This window comes from Schistocerca cancellata, chromosome 2, assembly GCF_023864275.1.
Source record: "Schistocerca cancellata isolate TAMUIC-IGC-003103 chromosome 2, iqSchCanc2.1, whole genome shotgun sequence".
In the NCBI taxonomy this organism is placed as follows: domain Eukaryota; kingdom Metazoa; phylum Arthropoda; class Insecta; order Orthoptera; family Acrididae; genus Schistocerca; species Schistocerca cancellata.
The window spans coordinates 123608146-123624808 of record NC_064627.1 but is presented as its reverse complement, the minus strand read 5'-3'; the positions used below and the strand labels follow the sequence as shown (position 1 = coordinate 123624808).

Sequence of the window (16663 nt, the reverse complement as noted above, 5' to 3'; positions counted from 1 at the left end):
GTACACCAACCTATTTATGAGTCACTTAGAGGAAGCCTTCTTGGTTACCCAAGCCTGCCAACCCGAAGTCTGGTATAGATTTATTGATGACATCTTCATGATCTGGATTCACAGTGAAGAAGAACTCCAGAATTTCCTCTCCAGCCTCAACTCCTTTGGTTCCATCAGATTCACCTGGTCCTACTCCAAATCCCATGCCACTTTCCTCAATGTTGACCTCCATCTGTCCAATGGCCAGCTTCACACATCCATCCACATCAAACCCACTAACAAGCAACAGTACCTCCATTATGACAGCTGCCACCCATTCCATATCAAACGGTCCCTTCACTACTGCTTAGGTGGACGACGGACGGTGGACACCAAGAGTGTCTTTCTGCCGTCCACCTAACCTTCGTAACCTCTTGGTTCATCCCTATGAAATCCCCAACCCACCTTCCCTACCCTCTGGCTCCTACCCTTGTAACTGCCCCCGGTGTAAAATCTGTCCCATGCACCCTCCCACCACCACCTAATCCAGTCCTGTAACCCGGAAGGTGTACACGATCAAAGGCAGAGCCACGTGTGAAAGCACCCACGTGATTTGCCAACTGACCTGCCTACACTGTGAAGCTTTCTATGTGGGAATGACCAGCAACAAACTGTCCATTCACGTGAATGGACACAGGCAGACAGTGTTTGTTGGTAATGAGGATCACCCTGTGGCCAAACATGCCTTGGTGCATGGCCAGCAAATCTTGGCACAGTGTTACACCGTCCGGGTTATCTGGATACTTCCCACTAACACCAACCTGTCAGAACTCCGGAGTTGGGAACTTGCCCTTCAGTATATCCTCTCTTCTCATTACCCACCAGGCCTCAACCTCCGCTAATTTCAAGGTGCCGCCGCTCATACCTCACCTGTCATTCAACAACATCTTTGCCTCTGTACTTCTGCCTCGACTGACATCTCTGCCCAAACTCTTTGCCTTTACAAATGTCTGCTTGTGTCTGTGTACATGCGGATGGATATGTGTGTGTGTGTGTATGTGTGCAAGTGTATACCTGTCCTTTTTTCCCCCCTAAGGTAAGTCTTTCCGCTCCCAGGATTGGAATGACTCCTTACCGTCTCCCTTAAAACCCACATCTTTCCCTCTCCTTCCCTCTTTCCTGATGAAGCAACCATTGGTTGCGAAAGCTTCAATTTTGTGTGTATGTTTGTGTGTCTATCAACATGCCAGTGCTTTCGTTTGGTAAGTTACATCATCTTTCTTTATATATATATATATATATATATATATATATATATATATATATATATATATATATATATATATATATATATATATATATATATATATATATATATATATATATCCTTTTCATAATATTGTCATTATTACATTCTGGCTTTTCCATTGTTTAATCTTAGTTACAACTATTTACATAATGGCTTCAGCAGTAGACCTCTTCTTTTTATTTCATAAATAGTGTGATAGAGAACACTTTTTCTGCAGTAGCATTCACACAAGATAGAGTTAACACAAACACAGTAATTAGCTGCAAATTCTTGCAGCATATAGATTTTGTTCAGTTTGGTTTAATCAAACATTGTATTTTCTTTATCCTTTGGGTATAATCACATTTGCTCTTACTTTGGTTATGCTGCATATAACTTAAAAACACACTATTTCAAAATATAGAGGACTGTTAATGAAATACAGGAATATGTACAGGGTGATTATAATTAAAGTTAAACCTTCAAACTGCTGTAGAAATAACACCCCTGGTCAGAATGTGGCCAAATTGCAACAGCATATTATCAGAGATGTGTGGCATAAGAAAAATATATAGTTACAAAATGTAGCAATAGATGGCTCTGTAAGCATCATAATTTAATAGTGGCCAACCACAAATGACAAATGAATCATACAATAATGCCTAATGTGTACGTTTGCCGTTAAACTAACTGTACAACTCAGTGTGCATGGGTGTACAGGTGTGATACTGTTATTTACGTAAGCCTATCCACCATCACAAGGTCATATCACATCAGATGGGAAAAATCAGTTTTTAATTGTCCTGAGGCCAAAAATCGCATAAAAAGCATTACCCACATTGGTTTTTAATTGTCCTGAGGCCAAAAACAGCATAAAAAGCATCAATCACATCGGTTTTTAACTGCCCTGAGGCCAAAACCCACATAAAAGACATCAATGACATTGATTTTTAATTGGCCTGATGCCAAAAACTGCATAAAAAGCATCAGTCAAAGTCAAATCGGATAACTAATTTCCATGTGACTGACGCAAAACATGTTCAATATGCTGCCCACCATTTTCTGCAACAATTTGAAATTGAGAAACAGCATGTTCCACAACTGATCAAAGTGTATCTGGGGTCACATTCAGAATGTTTTGCGCAAAGTATGCCTTCAATGCAGCTAAGTTTGCAATCAGAACACTGAACACAACATCTTTCAGGTACCCCCACAATGAGAAGTCACACGGATTAAGATAAGGTGATCGGGATGGCCAGGCTGTAGTGAAATGGTGGCTGATAATTCTAGCAGTTTCGAAATGGTGTTTCAGCAGCTGCTTAAATGGATTTGCAATGTGTGGAGGTGTGCCAACTTGCATAAAAATGGTCCCATCCACACATCCATGGTGTTGGAGAGCTGGAATGACATGGTTGCGCAAAAGACGCTTGTAGCGCTTACCAGTGATGGTATAGGTAACAGGACCAGAAGCACCTGTCTCTTCGAAAAAATGTGGCCCTATGTTAAATGATGCCATAAGCCCACACCACACAGTGTCCTTTTTAGGATGAAGTGGTACTGGTTGATTTGCATGTGGATTTTCCATTGCCCATATTTGACAGCTCTGTGTATTGACATATCCTGTCAGATAGAAGTGGGCTTCGTCTGTCCACAAAATCTTCCATGGCCAATCATTGTCCACTTCCATGCAAGCAAGAAATTCTAAAGCAAAGGTCTCTCTTGCTGGCAGGTCAACAGGAAGCAACTCGTGCACATGGGTAATTTTGAATGGATAGCAAAGAAGGATGTTTCATAGGATTTTACGCACCGTGCTCATGGGTATGTCCAATGTTCGGGCAATTCTCTGTGCACTACATGTTTGCCCACCAGCATTTGTCTCCTCCTGCATTGCTGTGCCACTGCTTCCATTAACATCAAATCAATTTGTTTCCTCCCTCTACCAGGTTGCACACCAAAAAAAACCATCTTTTTGAATTTCCGAATCGTTTCCTCCAGACCCAAGGCAGTCATCAGACCAAAGCCATCCTTCAAACCCTTCAGTGTCTGGAACTTCTGCAGAGTGTTGTGCGCACGTCATCATTCTTGTGATGCAGCTTTACAAGCAGTGTGTGATACTGCATGGAGACAGCCATGGCGAACATTGCAGACGTGAAAGGAGGAAGAGCTGTGTCCCCAGCATCTTTATACCAACTTCAATGAGTCGTGCACATGGCAGGTGTTTTCATTTACATATTTTGATGCATACAGCGCCATCTATTGATCAATTTTAACACTATTCGTTTTCTTCTGCCATACGTTTTCCCCCTTCTCCAATAATATTCTGTTGCGATTTGACATCTTTGTGACCAGTGGTGTTATTTTTACAGTGATTTGAAAGTTTAATTATTATCACCCTGTACATCCCGTAGACATTTTGTCAGGACAATAGGGCACTTAAGCTACATAATGGATGATCCTGTAAAATATGGGTCATCTAGTCACCGTACTGAAGCTTATGGTAAAAACGTATACATTCACACAATGTAATATCTTGTACACCTTAAAGTTGGGTTTTCACTTACTAAAACAGCTACATTGCTCTCTCTCTCTATCTCTCTCTCTCTCTCTCTCTCTCTCTCTCTCTCTCTCTCTCTTCCTTACTCTGCCTTTACCTGTTGTCAGGATTGCCACATTACTTAAGGTAGAGGATGACGGTAACAGTCTTGTGGGCTATAAATTACTTCAGTTCAGTGTTCTCTGTTCATCACTCTTGATTTTTTCCTTGAGAAATTTGGAAATATTACTCACTGTTTACATTTTTTGTTCTCAGGGTGGTATATTTACACTGATTAAGGATCCCCCAACTCTGGGAATTGTTACTTCTGCTCGAAATAAAAGAGAAACAATGGTGCCTGTGCCAGTTATTCCTGATTCATCTACTCTACCACAGGTAACCCTAGCATTTCATATTAAATATTAGGAATTGGCTGAGATAATCAGGTATACTTATCATAATTAAACATGATTGCATACATCTTAATAAAACTCAATAAATAATTATAACATATTATTAACACATATCTATATAAATTGTTGTACAGTATGTGTCTCTCTTATATAGCAGATATACTGGATAGTAAATATTTAATTAAGTTTCATTCAAGCTTAATTTTTAAAGGAACTCCTCAACAGAACAGAAGGAGTAACCCATGAGAAAACTCTTCAGATTCGATTTGAAAGTGTGTGGATTACTGCCAAGACTTTCGAATTCTTGAGGTACCTTATTGAAAATGGATGCAGCAGTATACTGTACACCTTTCTGCACAAGAGTTAAAGAAGTCCGTTTGATTTCTGCCGAGTATTAACTGAGTGAAATGTGCTTATTCTTGGGAATAAGCTGATATTGTTAACAAGGATTGACAGTAAGGACCATATAAATATTGAGAGGCCAATGTCAAAATACCCAGACTCATGAACAGAGGTCGACAAGAGGTTCGCTAACTTACACCACTTATTGCCCGAATCACCCATTTCTGAGCCAAAAACATCGTTTCACAAACGGAAGAGTTACCCCAAAATGTAATACCATATGACATAAGTGAATGAAAATAAGAAAAGTAGACTAATTTTTGTGTCAAACGAACACTTACTTCAGATACCGTTCGAATAGTAAAAATGGTAGCTTTAAGTCTTTGAATAAGATCCTGAATGTGGGGAGGGGGGGGGGGGCACAGGCAGAAGGTGAGGAGGAGGAGGAGGAGGCAAGGTCAAAATCTGTGGGCTCCACATCAGCAGGTGTGGCAGAGCAAGTTTTACTGTGGCATAGGGTCACAGGCAAAGTAAGGGCAGCCTGTACCAGACATTCTATGTACAGAATTGTCGCAACTACTGGACGATTAGCAGGAAATTAATTGGATTTCTGACAGATTTCTCGATAAAGTCCAATGATACGGCTTGAACAAAGACAAGGGAACATTATTCTGATCATACTGCCACTGTGTTTATAGATGAGATGGTGCATTTCAAGTACTTCGTCTTACAAATAGAGGACAGAAAAGATAAAACTACTCCTGCCAAGGAATCATATAAACTGATTTTTGGTACGATGGCACAATCATATTTCCTGAATGTAATGATAGCATTGCCAATTTACAGAAGTCTGATGATTACATATGGCACAGGTGAACATAACTTTTTGAAATTGAAACTAATCAAAATCGGTCTTCGTTCATCAGTGTCTCAGAATTGTTTAAATTCACTGGTGATAATAGTGACTGAAAATTATGTATTGGAAAATGTCAACCTTAAAGGTGCTTTAAATGATTTTGTATCCAAAAAAACTCAGAAGCATTAATATTTAAACATACTGTACTTTGCAAAACGAGTTAATAAAAAAAAAAAATACGCATATTTTCCTTCCACTTGTTTCAATTTTTTATTGACTATGGTCATGGTATACCTTCATAAAGTAGTAAAATAACAGCATAATTATGAATAAAATTGCATTGTGGTAGAAAAAAATATATTTTAGGGAGTTTGAAAAGGGTAAAGGAGTCCTGAAATGTGCATTGCCTGGGGGCCCCAACATGGTTAATCTAGCCCAGTTTACGTGTAATGCAAACACTCTGACCTGTTCTTGTTTAAAAAAAAAAATTATCACATTAAGACACTGTTTATATTTTTAAGTGATACCATGGTAACCATATACTACTATTTACTATAATTTCCACAACTGCAAATTTCAACCCTAAGTCATTTTGAAGCAATTACAGTGCTGAAAACACAGAGCTGTAAACATTAATAAAATAAGTAAACAGATGTGAGTCTAAATGGGTCAAATCAGCATACAGGCTCACAACCTTTTCACTTATTTTTTTAGTGTTGACAACTGCTGTTTTTTCAGCACTTTAATTGCTAGAAAATGATATAAGGACAAATCTGCAACTGTGCAGTTTACAATAAATACTCATAGTACACTCAATGACAAACATTATGTCACTTAAAAAATTCAACAAAACTGTAATCCCAAAACAAATACAAGGCTGTCCTTTCTATATTGATTGCATGCATCTTTCTGCATCAGGAGCAGTCATGGATACTTGGAGAAGAGAAGCAGATAAGATGTATACAAAGGAGTCTGTGTGCAGTTAACAGACAGTTAAAGATGGAGCTTGGCATCACTGGAAGGATATTAGGCCAGTATATAAGGTAAGACAACTTACAGTTATGTAATTTATTGACAATTCTTTCACCGTTTTCCACAGTACTTTTATTAAATGATGATAATGTGGGAAGCATTATTTGAAGTACATACAGTCTGTTTGATCCTGTATTTTTTGTTTAAATATATGTGTGTGTTCACTGTAACTGTTTGGAACCATTATTGTAGTAAAGTAGTGGTTGATAACTTTGTTTTATTGCTTTTGAAACATCACAGGCAATTATCAGCAAAACATGAGAGCCATTGAAAAAGTAAATTCCATTAGAATACAAGTAAAATATTAGAATACTTAAAATAAGTTTATTAGAAACATCTTAAAACCATGCCTTCATATTACTTCTCTGCATAACCATCATTCAGATTTAATCATTTACCATATGTATCTACTCATCAGGTGACAAATTTCCTCTGTATAGAATTCTGCTGCCTGAGTGATTTAGAACCCAACAAAAAGAACTGTACTAGAAAACACGCAATATTCAAAATATCTGTTTTGTAGCTACAAGACAGATTGTAATTAAGTAATTGAACAAATCTAGTATCACTCTATATAATTGAGCATATGAACTGAATTTAAAAAGACAAATGAGCAAGGAAAGGAAAAAAATTTAAAAAAAACTTCATTCATCATGTTTCATCCATATTCAGCATAAAGAGTGGATTTCACATTTGACTGAATTTACATTGCAAATACTCCTTTTGAACAGATATGTCAGTTTGACGGAGCTTTGGAAGACTTGTGAACAAAAATGATACATAATATTCCATCAGAATAAACAAAAATGCCTCCCTCCAAGAACCATAGACCTCACCGTTGGTGGGGAGGCTTGCGTGCCTCAGCGATACAGATAGCCGTACCGTAGGTGCAACCACAACGGAGGGGTATCTGTTGAGAGGCCAGACAAACACGTGGTTCCTGAAGAGGGGCAGCAGCCTTTTCAATAGTTGCAGGGGCAACAGTCTGCATGATTGACTGATCTGGCCTTGTAACACTAACCAAAATGGCCTTGCTGTGCTGGTACTGCGAACGGCTGAAAGCAAGGGGAAACTACAACCGTAATTTTTCCCGAGGGCATGCAGCTTTACTGTATGGTTAAATGATGATGGCGTCCTCTTGGGTAAAATATTCCAGAGGTAAAATAGCCCCCATTCGGATCTCCGGGCGGGGACTACTCAGGAGGACGTCATTATCAGGAGAAAGAAAACTGGCGTTCTACAGATCGGAGCGTGGAATGTCAGATCCCTTAATCGAGCAGGTAGGTTAGAAAATTTAAAAAGGGAAATGGATAGGTTAAAGTTAGATATAGTTGGAATTGGTGAAGTTCAGTGGCAGGAGGAACAAGACTTTTGGTCAGGCGAATATAGGGTTATAAATACAAAATCAAATAGGGGTAATGCAGGAGTCGGTTTAATAATGAATGAAAAAAATAGTAGTGTGGGTAAGCTACTACAAACAGCATAGTGAATGCCTTATTGTGGCCAAGATAGACACAAAACCCATGCCTACTACAGTAGTACAAGTTTATATGCCAACTAGCTGTGCAGATGATGAAGAAATTGAAGAAATGTATGATGAAATAAAAGAAATTATTCAGATAGTGAAGGGAGACGAAAATTTAATAGTCATGGGTGACTGGAATTCGGTAGTAGGAAAAGGGAGAGAAGGAAGTGTAGTAGGTCAGTCATGGGTGACTGGAATTCGGTAGTAGGAAAAGGGAGAGAAGGAAGTGTAGTAGGTCAATATGGATTGGGGCTAAGAAATGAAAGAGGAAGCCGCCTGGTAGAATTTTGCACAGAGCACAACTTAATCATAGCTAACACTTGGTTCAAGAATCGTAAAAGAAGGTTGTATACATGGAAGAAACCTGGAGATACTGACAGGTTTCAGATAGATTATATAATGGTAAGACAAAGATTTAGGAACCAGGTTTTAAATTGTAAGACATTTCCAGGGGCAGATGTGGACTCTGACCACAACCTATTGGTTAACTGTGGATTAAAACTGAAGAAACAGCAAAAAGGTGGGAATTTAAAGAGATGGGCCCTGGATAAACTGACTAAACCAGAGGTTGTACAGAGTTTCAGTAAGAACATAAGGGAACATTTGATAGGAATGGGGTAAGAAATACAGTAGAAGAAGAATGTGTAGCTCTGAGGGATAAAGTAGTGAAGGCAGCAGAGGATCAAGTAGGTAAAAAGACGAGGGCTAGTAGAAATCATTGGGTAACAGAAGAGATATTGAATTTAATTGATGAAAGGAGAAAATATAAAAATGCAGTAAATGAAGCAGGCAAAAAGGAATACAAACGTCTCAAAAATGAGATCAACAGGAAGTGCAAAATGGCTAAGCAGGGATGGCTAGAGGACAAATGTAAGGATGTAGAGGCTTATCTCACTAGGGGTAAGATAGATACTGCCTACAGGAAAATTAAAGAGACCTTTGGAGAAAAGAGAACCACTTGTATGAGTATCAAGACGTCAGATGGAAACCCAGTTCTAAGCAAAGAAGGGAAAGCCGAAAGGTGGAAGGAGTATATAGAGGGTCTATACAAGGGTGATGTACTTGAGGACAATATTATGGAAATGGAAGAGGATGTAGATGAAGATGAAATGGGACAAACGATACTGCGTGAAGAGTTTGACAGAGCACTGAAAGACCTGAGCCGAAACAAGGCCCCGGGAGTAGACAACATTCCATTAGAACTACTGATGGCCTTGGGAGAGCCAGTCCTAACAAAACTCTACCATCTGGTGAGCAGGATGTATGAGACAGGCGAAATACCCTCAGACTTCAAGAAGAATATAATAATTCCAATCCCAAAGGAAGCAGGTGCTGAAAGATGTGAAAATTACCAAACAATCAGTTTAATAAGTCATGGATGCAAAATACTAACGCGAATTCTTTACAGACAAATGGAAAAACTGGTAGAGGCTGACCTCGGGGAAGATCAGTTTGGATTCTGTAGAAATATTGGAACACTTGATGCAATACTGACTCTACAACTTATCCTAGAAGCTAGATTAAGGAAAGGCAAACCTACATTTCTAGCATTTGTAGACTTAGAGAAAGCTTTTGACAATGTTGACTGGAATACTCTCTTTCAAATTCTGAAGGTGGCAGGGGTAAAATACAGAGAGCGAAAGGCTATTTACTATTTGTACAGAAACCAGATGGCAGTTATAAGAGTCGAGGGACATGAAAGGGAAGCCGTTGGTGGGGAGGCTTGCGTGCCTCAGCGATACAGATAGCCGTACCGTAGGTGCAACCACAACGGAGGGGTATCTGTTGAGAGGCCAGACAAACGTGTGGTTCCTGAAGAGGGGCAGCAGCCTTTTCAGTAGTTGCAGGGGCAACAGTCTGGATGATTGACTGATCTGCCTTTGTAACACTAACCAAAACGGCCTTGCTGTGTTGGTACTGCGAACGGCTGAAAGCAAGGGAAAACTACAGTCGTAATTTTTCCCGAGGCCATACAGCTTTACTGTATGGTTAAATGATGATGGCGTCCTCTTGGGTAAAATATTCTGGAGAAAAAATAAAATAGGAGTGCGGGTAAGCTACTACAAACAGCATAGTGAATGCATTATTGTGGCCAAGATAGACACGAAGCCCATGCCTACTACAGTAGTACAAGTTTATATGACAACTAGCTCTGCAGATGATGAAGAAATTGATGACATGTATGATGAGATAAAAGAAATTATTCAGGTAGTGAAGGGAGATGAAAATTTAATAGTCATGGGTGACTAGAATTCGAGAGTAGGAAAAGGGAGAGAAGGTAACATAGTAGGTGAATATGGATTGGGGATAAGAAATGAATAAGGAGGCCGTCTGGTAGAATTTTGCACAGAGCATAACTTAATCATTGCTAACAATGTTTCAAGAATCATGAAAGAAGGTTGTATACATGGAAGAACCCTGGAGATACTAAAAGGTATCAGATAGATTATATAATGGTAAGACAAAGATTTAGGAACCAGGTCTTAAATTGTAAGACACTTCCAGGTGCAGATGTGGACTCTGACTACAACCTATTGGTTATGAACTGTAGATTAAAACTGGAGAAACTGCAAAAAGGTGGGAATTTAAGCTGATGGGACCTGGATAAATTGACTAAACCAGAGGTTGTACAGAGTTTCAGTAAGAGCATAAGAGAACAATTGACAGGAAAGGGGGAAAGAAATACAGTAGAAGAAGAATGGGTAGCTCTGAGGGATGAAGTAGTGAAGGCAGCAGAGGATCGAGTAGGTAAAAAGACAAGGGCTAATATAAATCCACGGGTAACAGAAGAGATACTGAATTTAATTGATGAAAGGAGAAAATACAAAAACGCAGTAAATGAAGCAGGCAAAAAGGAATACAAACGTCTCAAAAATGAGATCGACAGGAAGTGCAAAATGGCTAATCAGGGATGGCTAGAGGACAAATGTAAGGATTTAGAGGCTTATCTCACTAGGAGTAAGATAGATACTGCCTACAGGAAAATTAAAGAGACCTTTGTAGAAAAGAGAGCCACTTTCATGAATATCAAGAGCTCAGATGGAAACCCAGTTCTAAGCAAAGAAGGAAAAGCAGAAAGGTGGAAGGAGTATATAGAGGGTCTATACAAGGGCGATGTACTTGAGGACAATATTATGGAAATGGAAGAGGATGTAGATGAAGATGAAATGGGAGAAACGATACTGCGTGAAGAGTTTGACAGAGCACTGAAAGACCTGAGTCGAAAAAAGGCCCTGGAAGGAGACAACATTCCATTGGAACTACTGACAGCCTTGGGAGAGCCAGTCCTGACAAAACTCTACCATCTGGTGAGCAAGATGTATGAGACAGGTGAAATACCCTCAGACATCAAGAAGAATATAATAATTCCAATCCCAAAGAAAGCAGGTGTTGACAGATGTGAAAATTACCGAACTATCAGTTTAATAAGCCACAGCTGCAAAATACTAACACAAATTCTTTACAGATGAATGGAAAAACTGGTAGAAGCCAACCTCGGGGAAGATCAGTTTGGATTCCGAAGAAACGTTGGAACACGTGAGGCAATACTGACACTACAACTTACCTTAGAAAATAGATTAAGGAAAGGCAAATCTACGTTTCTAGCATTTGTAGACTTAGAGAAAGCTTTTGACAATGTTGACTGGAATACTCTCTTTCAAATTATAAAGGTGGCAAGAGGTAAAATACAGGGAGTAAAAGGCTATTTACAATTTGTACAGAAACCAGATGGCAGTTATAAGAGTTGAGGGGCATGGAAGGGAAGCAGCAGTTGGGAAGGAAGTGAGACAGGGTGTAGCCTCTCCCCAATGTTATTCAATCTGTATATTGAGCAAGTAGTAAAAGAAACAAGAGTCGAGGGACATGAAAGGGAAGCAGTGGTTGGGTTGGAAGTGAGACAGGGGTGTAACCTCTCCAATCTGTATATTGATCAAGCAGTGAAGGAAACAAAAGAAAAATTTGGAGTAGGTATTAAAATCCATGGAGAAGAAACAAAAAGTTTGAGGTTCACCGATGACATTGTAATTCTGTCAGAGACAGCAAAGGAGTTGGAAGAGCAGTTGAACGGAATGGACAGTGTCTTGAAAGGAGAATATAAGATGAACATCAACAAAAGAAAAATGAGGATAATGGAATGTAGTCAAATTAAGTCAGGTGATGCTGAGGGAATTAGATTAGGAAATGAGACACTTAAAGTAGTAAAGGAGTTTTGCTATTTGGGGAGCAAAATAACTGATGATGGTTGAAGTAGAGAGGATATAAAATGTAGACTGGCAATGGCAAGAAAAGTGTTTCTGAAGAAGAGAAAGAGAGTATAGATTTAAGTGTCAGGAAGTCGTTTCTGAAAGTATTTGTATGGAGTGTAGCCACGTATGGAAGTGAAACATGGACGATAAATAGTTTGGACAAGAAGAGAATAGGAGCTTTCATAATGTGGTGCTAAAGAAGAATGCTGAAGATTAGATGGGTAGATCACATTACTAATGAGGAGGTATTGAATAGAATTGGTGAGAAGAGGAGTTTGTGGCACAACTTGACAAGAAGAAGGGACTGGTTGGTAGGACATGTTCTGAGGCATCAAGAGATCACAAATTTAGCATTGGAGGTTAGCACGGAGGGTAAAAATCGTAGAGGGAGACCAAGAGATGAACACACTAAGCAGATTCAGAAGGATGTAGGTTGTAGCAAGTACTGGGAGATGAAGAAGCTTGCACAGGATAGAGTAGCATGGAGAGCTGCATCAAACCAGTCTCAGGACTGAAGACCACAACAATACAACAACAACAACAACAACAATGTACAGATTTCCAGATACCCCTGTTTCCAATTTTCAAACTGCGAGATGACACTCTTAAGGAACTGTACAACATCATTGTGTTTGTCCTCAACGGCTCTACTCATGATAGTTTCCCTGTTCCTTGAGGTCATTAATTTAAACCAACAGAAAATTGTGGCTATGAAAAACGCTGTTGATGTGGCAGAATCTTCAAGTACATGTTCCTCTATTGCATACTGTAACACTGCTGTAACACTGCTATTTAAAAGTGCATAAGCAGGACCAATCTTCATTTTATCATAATGTCCTGGCCTTATGACATTATCTTTTAAATCCTAAGCAATATTTAATTTCTTTGCCTTGTAAAACTCGTACAGTTTTTTGATAGGCTCAATCAAGACTACCGGTCCCGTCAAATTATTGTCTGCAACTACTTGCTGTGGTAGGATAATGTGGTCGTAATTAGTTAGGTGAATCCTCACATTCTTCAAGATATGAGCTACGTCAGGCATGAAGTACAGTTTCCGCTCTGGAGAAAATGGATGTTGGCAGAAATTCTTTGTTTCATTATAACAGCCAGCAATAATACCACATTCACGCCACAGTGCCTGATTTTGTCCACCCATATCTGATACAATAACTTCTACCATCAGACCAATCGCTTCACACTTCATAATTAATTGCCTCGGGAAAGACTTTAGTTCTTTACCTGAAATTGATTTCCTGGTGAAATGGTAACCAATTATGTGTTTTCATCATGCACTTAGACCACCAAGCATAAATACCAAGGCGTGACAAGTATGTTTTTCGTATGAAGTGTTGGATGGCCAATTATGAATTTCAATGAAATGTTGTAATTTAGGCCTGGCGTGAGACTCATCTCATCCATCATTTTTGCAAAATGTCTTTCTAAAGGATTCATGGTGTCTACCTTCACTTTAAGAGTGGATACAAAATCCTCCAAAATATCTGGACTGAATGCCAGAGTTTCCTTTGTAGAGTTCTTTCACTTGGTAATGGTTGCCCCAGTCCTCTTACCGCATTATATCCAACGCTTCCACAAGCTAATCAAATTTTTAAAGCCTTCTTAATAGTTTCCAGTGACCACTTTATCCCTCACATAGTTTTTTTTCTGCAGTGCCGAGATTTGATTGTCATTTAAAAAAGGTTTCACAGATCCAGCCATTGTATCATTTTTGCCATTTGCACTGTGTAGTTGCTTCTGCACTAACTGGACTTTCCTTTTCAAACTTTCTAGTTCCTCTCAGGAGGTAATCTGATGCCAGAACTGTGAACATCCGGCAAAACTTCTTGAGGAAGTACGCAAACTTGCTCATTACCTGAAAAGAAATAATATTAATAATAATAACAAAAAAAATGTTTTGTCCAACTACAATGCTAGAAATTTAAGTTTCATAAAAAGTTAGTAGTGAATAAGATAGATAAGCTTCTCTTTAGTTACATAAATTTAAACAGTAACTGGCTCCATCTGTGTAATGTAAGTGTACTCACATTCCCTTTGCAAACCCCTGTCCTTTGGTGGCTTTCATTCCTTAATTTGAGGACGATGGCTAAATATAGTGGGTACCGCATTAGGTTTCAGTTTTTAACACCATCCTTAAGATTTGCTTCAAACTGATCAGGTGTGAAGTGAAGCTAAAAATGACAGTCCAAATTACACTGTTAAATAAAGTTCAAAACTAATACTTGTAAAGTAGTGAAGTAGTAAAGATGGCATTATGAATCACTAACAAAATAAACCTTTTCAAATTTCATATACATGAAGTACATCCATATTCGAAGATCTGATTCTTCAGGTTCCGTCTCTTATTTAATGGTGATCATAGGCATTATTGTAAAAATGATGTGGATGTAGCTTTATTAATACTATCAATAACATTGTTAATGCATTTAGAGCTATTTCTATATAAATATTACTACAAAAATTTATAAAGTGAAGAAAAAAATTTTTTGGTTTCAAGTGGAACTGAACCCGGAACCCACATATCAGAAATCAAATGCTATACTAACTTTTTTTTAATTCATTTTGTTTGATATTGTTCATTGCGTTTGGTCTGGGCGGACGTCACAAGACATCCGTTCAAGTCGATCGTTGATTCTTTGACTCAGTTCTTTTATTACAGAGAGCACGCAGCTCTCTGACCGAACACGCTGAGCTACCGTGTCAGCCCCCAACTGAGCTATACTTGCACAGTCACACTGGACTTTGTAATACATAATTCACATAATTATCTGATACAAAGATAAGTTTCCTTACCTTACACAATTTAGCTGTTTTGTATGGAAATGTATCTTTTCTTCCAATACGGTGAAGCCACAATTCGCATCTTTTTTCATTCCTTTCACCCTGTGGAATGTGGAAAAGCTTGCTACCTCGGACTGGTTTCGTATAACAATTTACAGCACAGCACTGTGGCATTTTCACCATAGAACAGTGGAACATGCCACGTTAAGCTCTTAATTTAATACACAAAGAGTATATATATTTCAAACACCTGTAAATACTAAAATATCAGCTAGTTAATTCAGATTTGCCACTTACACTCACATATTGCTTAGACTCAAAATGGCTACCTCCCTCCACTCACCTCAACTGGTCAATAGCAGCCGCCGATTGTCGGCAATTGACACATAAAATGTTGGTGGCTCTCTCTCTCATACGGGGCTCTAACTTTAAGATGCTAACAGCACCATCTATTGGTAAAATTTTTGTTAAATTTGTTTTTGTTCCATGAAATTTCCCTGTGTCAATAATATGCTGTTCAAATTTGAGGTGATTCTGAGCAGTGGTTCTATTTTTTAAGTGTTTTGAAACTGGAACTCTAATTATGAACACCCCATACATCAGTGATACCGCACCAGATTTTTGTTTCAATAAATAAATATGAGTCTACAAAACAGTATATCAAATCTTATCTGTTTACTCCTTTGGCCATAGAATATCACAGTCTCCATCTCCAATGTATTAGAGAGGTGGGCACATAACAAGGTTGGTCTAGATGGGATCTGTCCAAGGAATTTTGTGGTGTCACCAACACACTCTGTGACTTTGATCCACACTTCATGTTCCAGTTGTGCTCTCTCCTGCAAACTGCCAACTCCACATGCTCCATATGGAGGACATGGTTTCTAGTTTTGATCCTCTCTCATAAAACTGATACACTAATAAAATTGCTTCTCCTCATGTTCATGTAATATTTGTTGCACTTAAATTATGAGCATTACAGAGGCAAATTAGGTGTCAGCATACATGCAGTGGCACACATTATGTAGGTCATGCATTGTGTCTGGATAGCTTATTTCTACGAGTATTGCTCACAGGGATCTAGTTTTGGTCCCAGTATAGAACACAGTTTTAATTTGCAAGTAAGTTTAATCCTGTTGTGTAATCAGCCATTGCCTTCCTGCCAATATGAGATGAATTTGTTTCATATACAAGGTCTAAGGTATACCATTCTCATTAAACTCGTGGTAGTGACAACAGAGTGAGTAAATGTTATATCTCGAAATTAATTTAATAAGTATAAACTGCACTGATGTATATTTTGACTACACCTGTTTGTATACTGCAAAGTTTTTTCGGTCTTTATTTCTTTAAATCCCTTATCTATTTACAAATAGAAAATGTCCTTTCTATATGTAATGCTGTTATTATTAGGCACTTCCATCCTATTTTTACACAAATCCCTTGACATATGTCTCTATTCTATATGCCAGAAATAGAATTATGGAAAGTGTTGACACGGGAGAAATTCACCATCATGTCACTAGAACTAAAGAAAATTTACTATGCCAAGGCACTTAATAGCAAGAGCTGGCAAATGTCCCCAAAATCTTAAAAAAAAATGAAAAACAGAAAAAAAAACATTGTTCAGTTGATACATGTCATTTAAAACTTTTAAAATA

At 38.5% G+C, this 16663-nt stretch overlaps 1 protein-coding gene across 1 annotated transcript in view; it reads left to right on the top strand.

Moving 5' to 3' along the window:
• Positions 1 to 16663, top strand: part of LOC126161379 (uncharacterized) — a 151846-nt gene that overhangs the window by 93529 nt on the left and 41654 nt on the right. Inside the window, exons 6-7 of the mRNA XM_049917156.1 lie at positions 4068 to 4187; positions 6321 to 6445. Coding sequence (XP_049773113.1) covers positions 4068 to 4187; positions 6321 to 6445 — 245 coding nt within the window. The remainder of the gene's footprint in view (positions 1 to 4067; positions 4188 to 6320; positions 6446 to 16663) is intronic.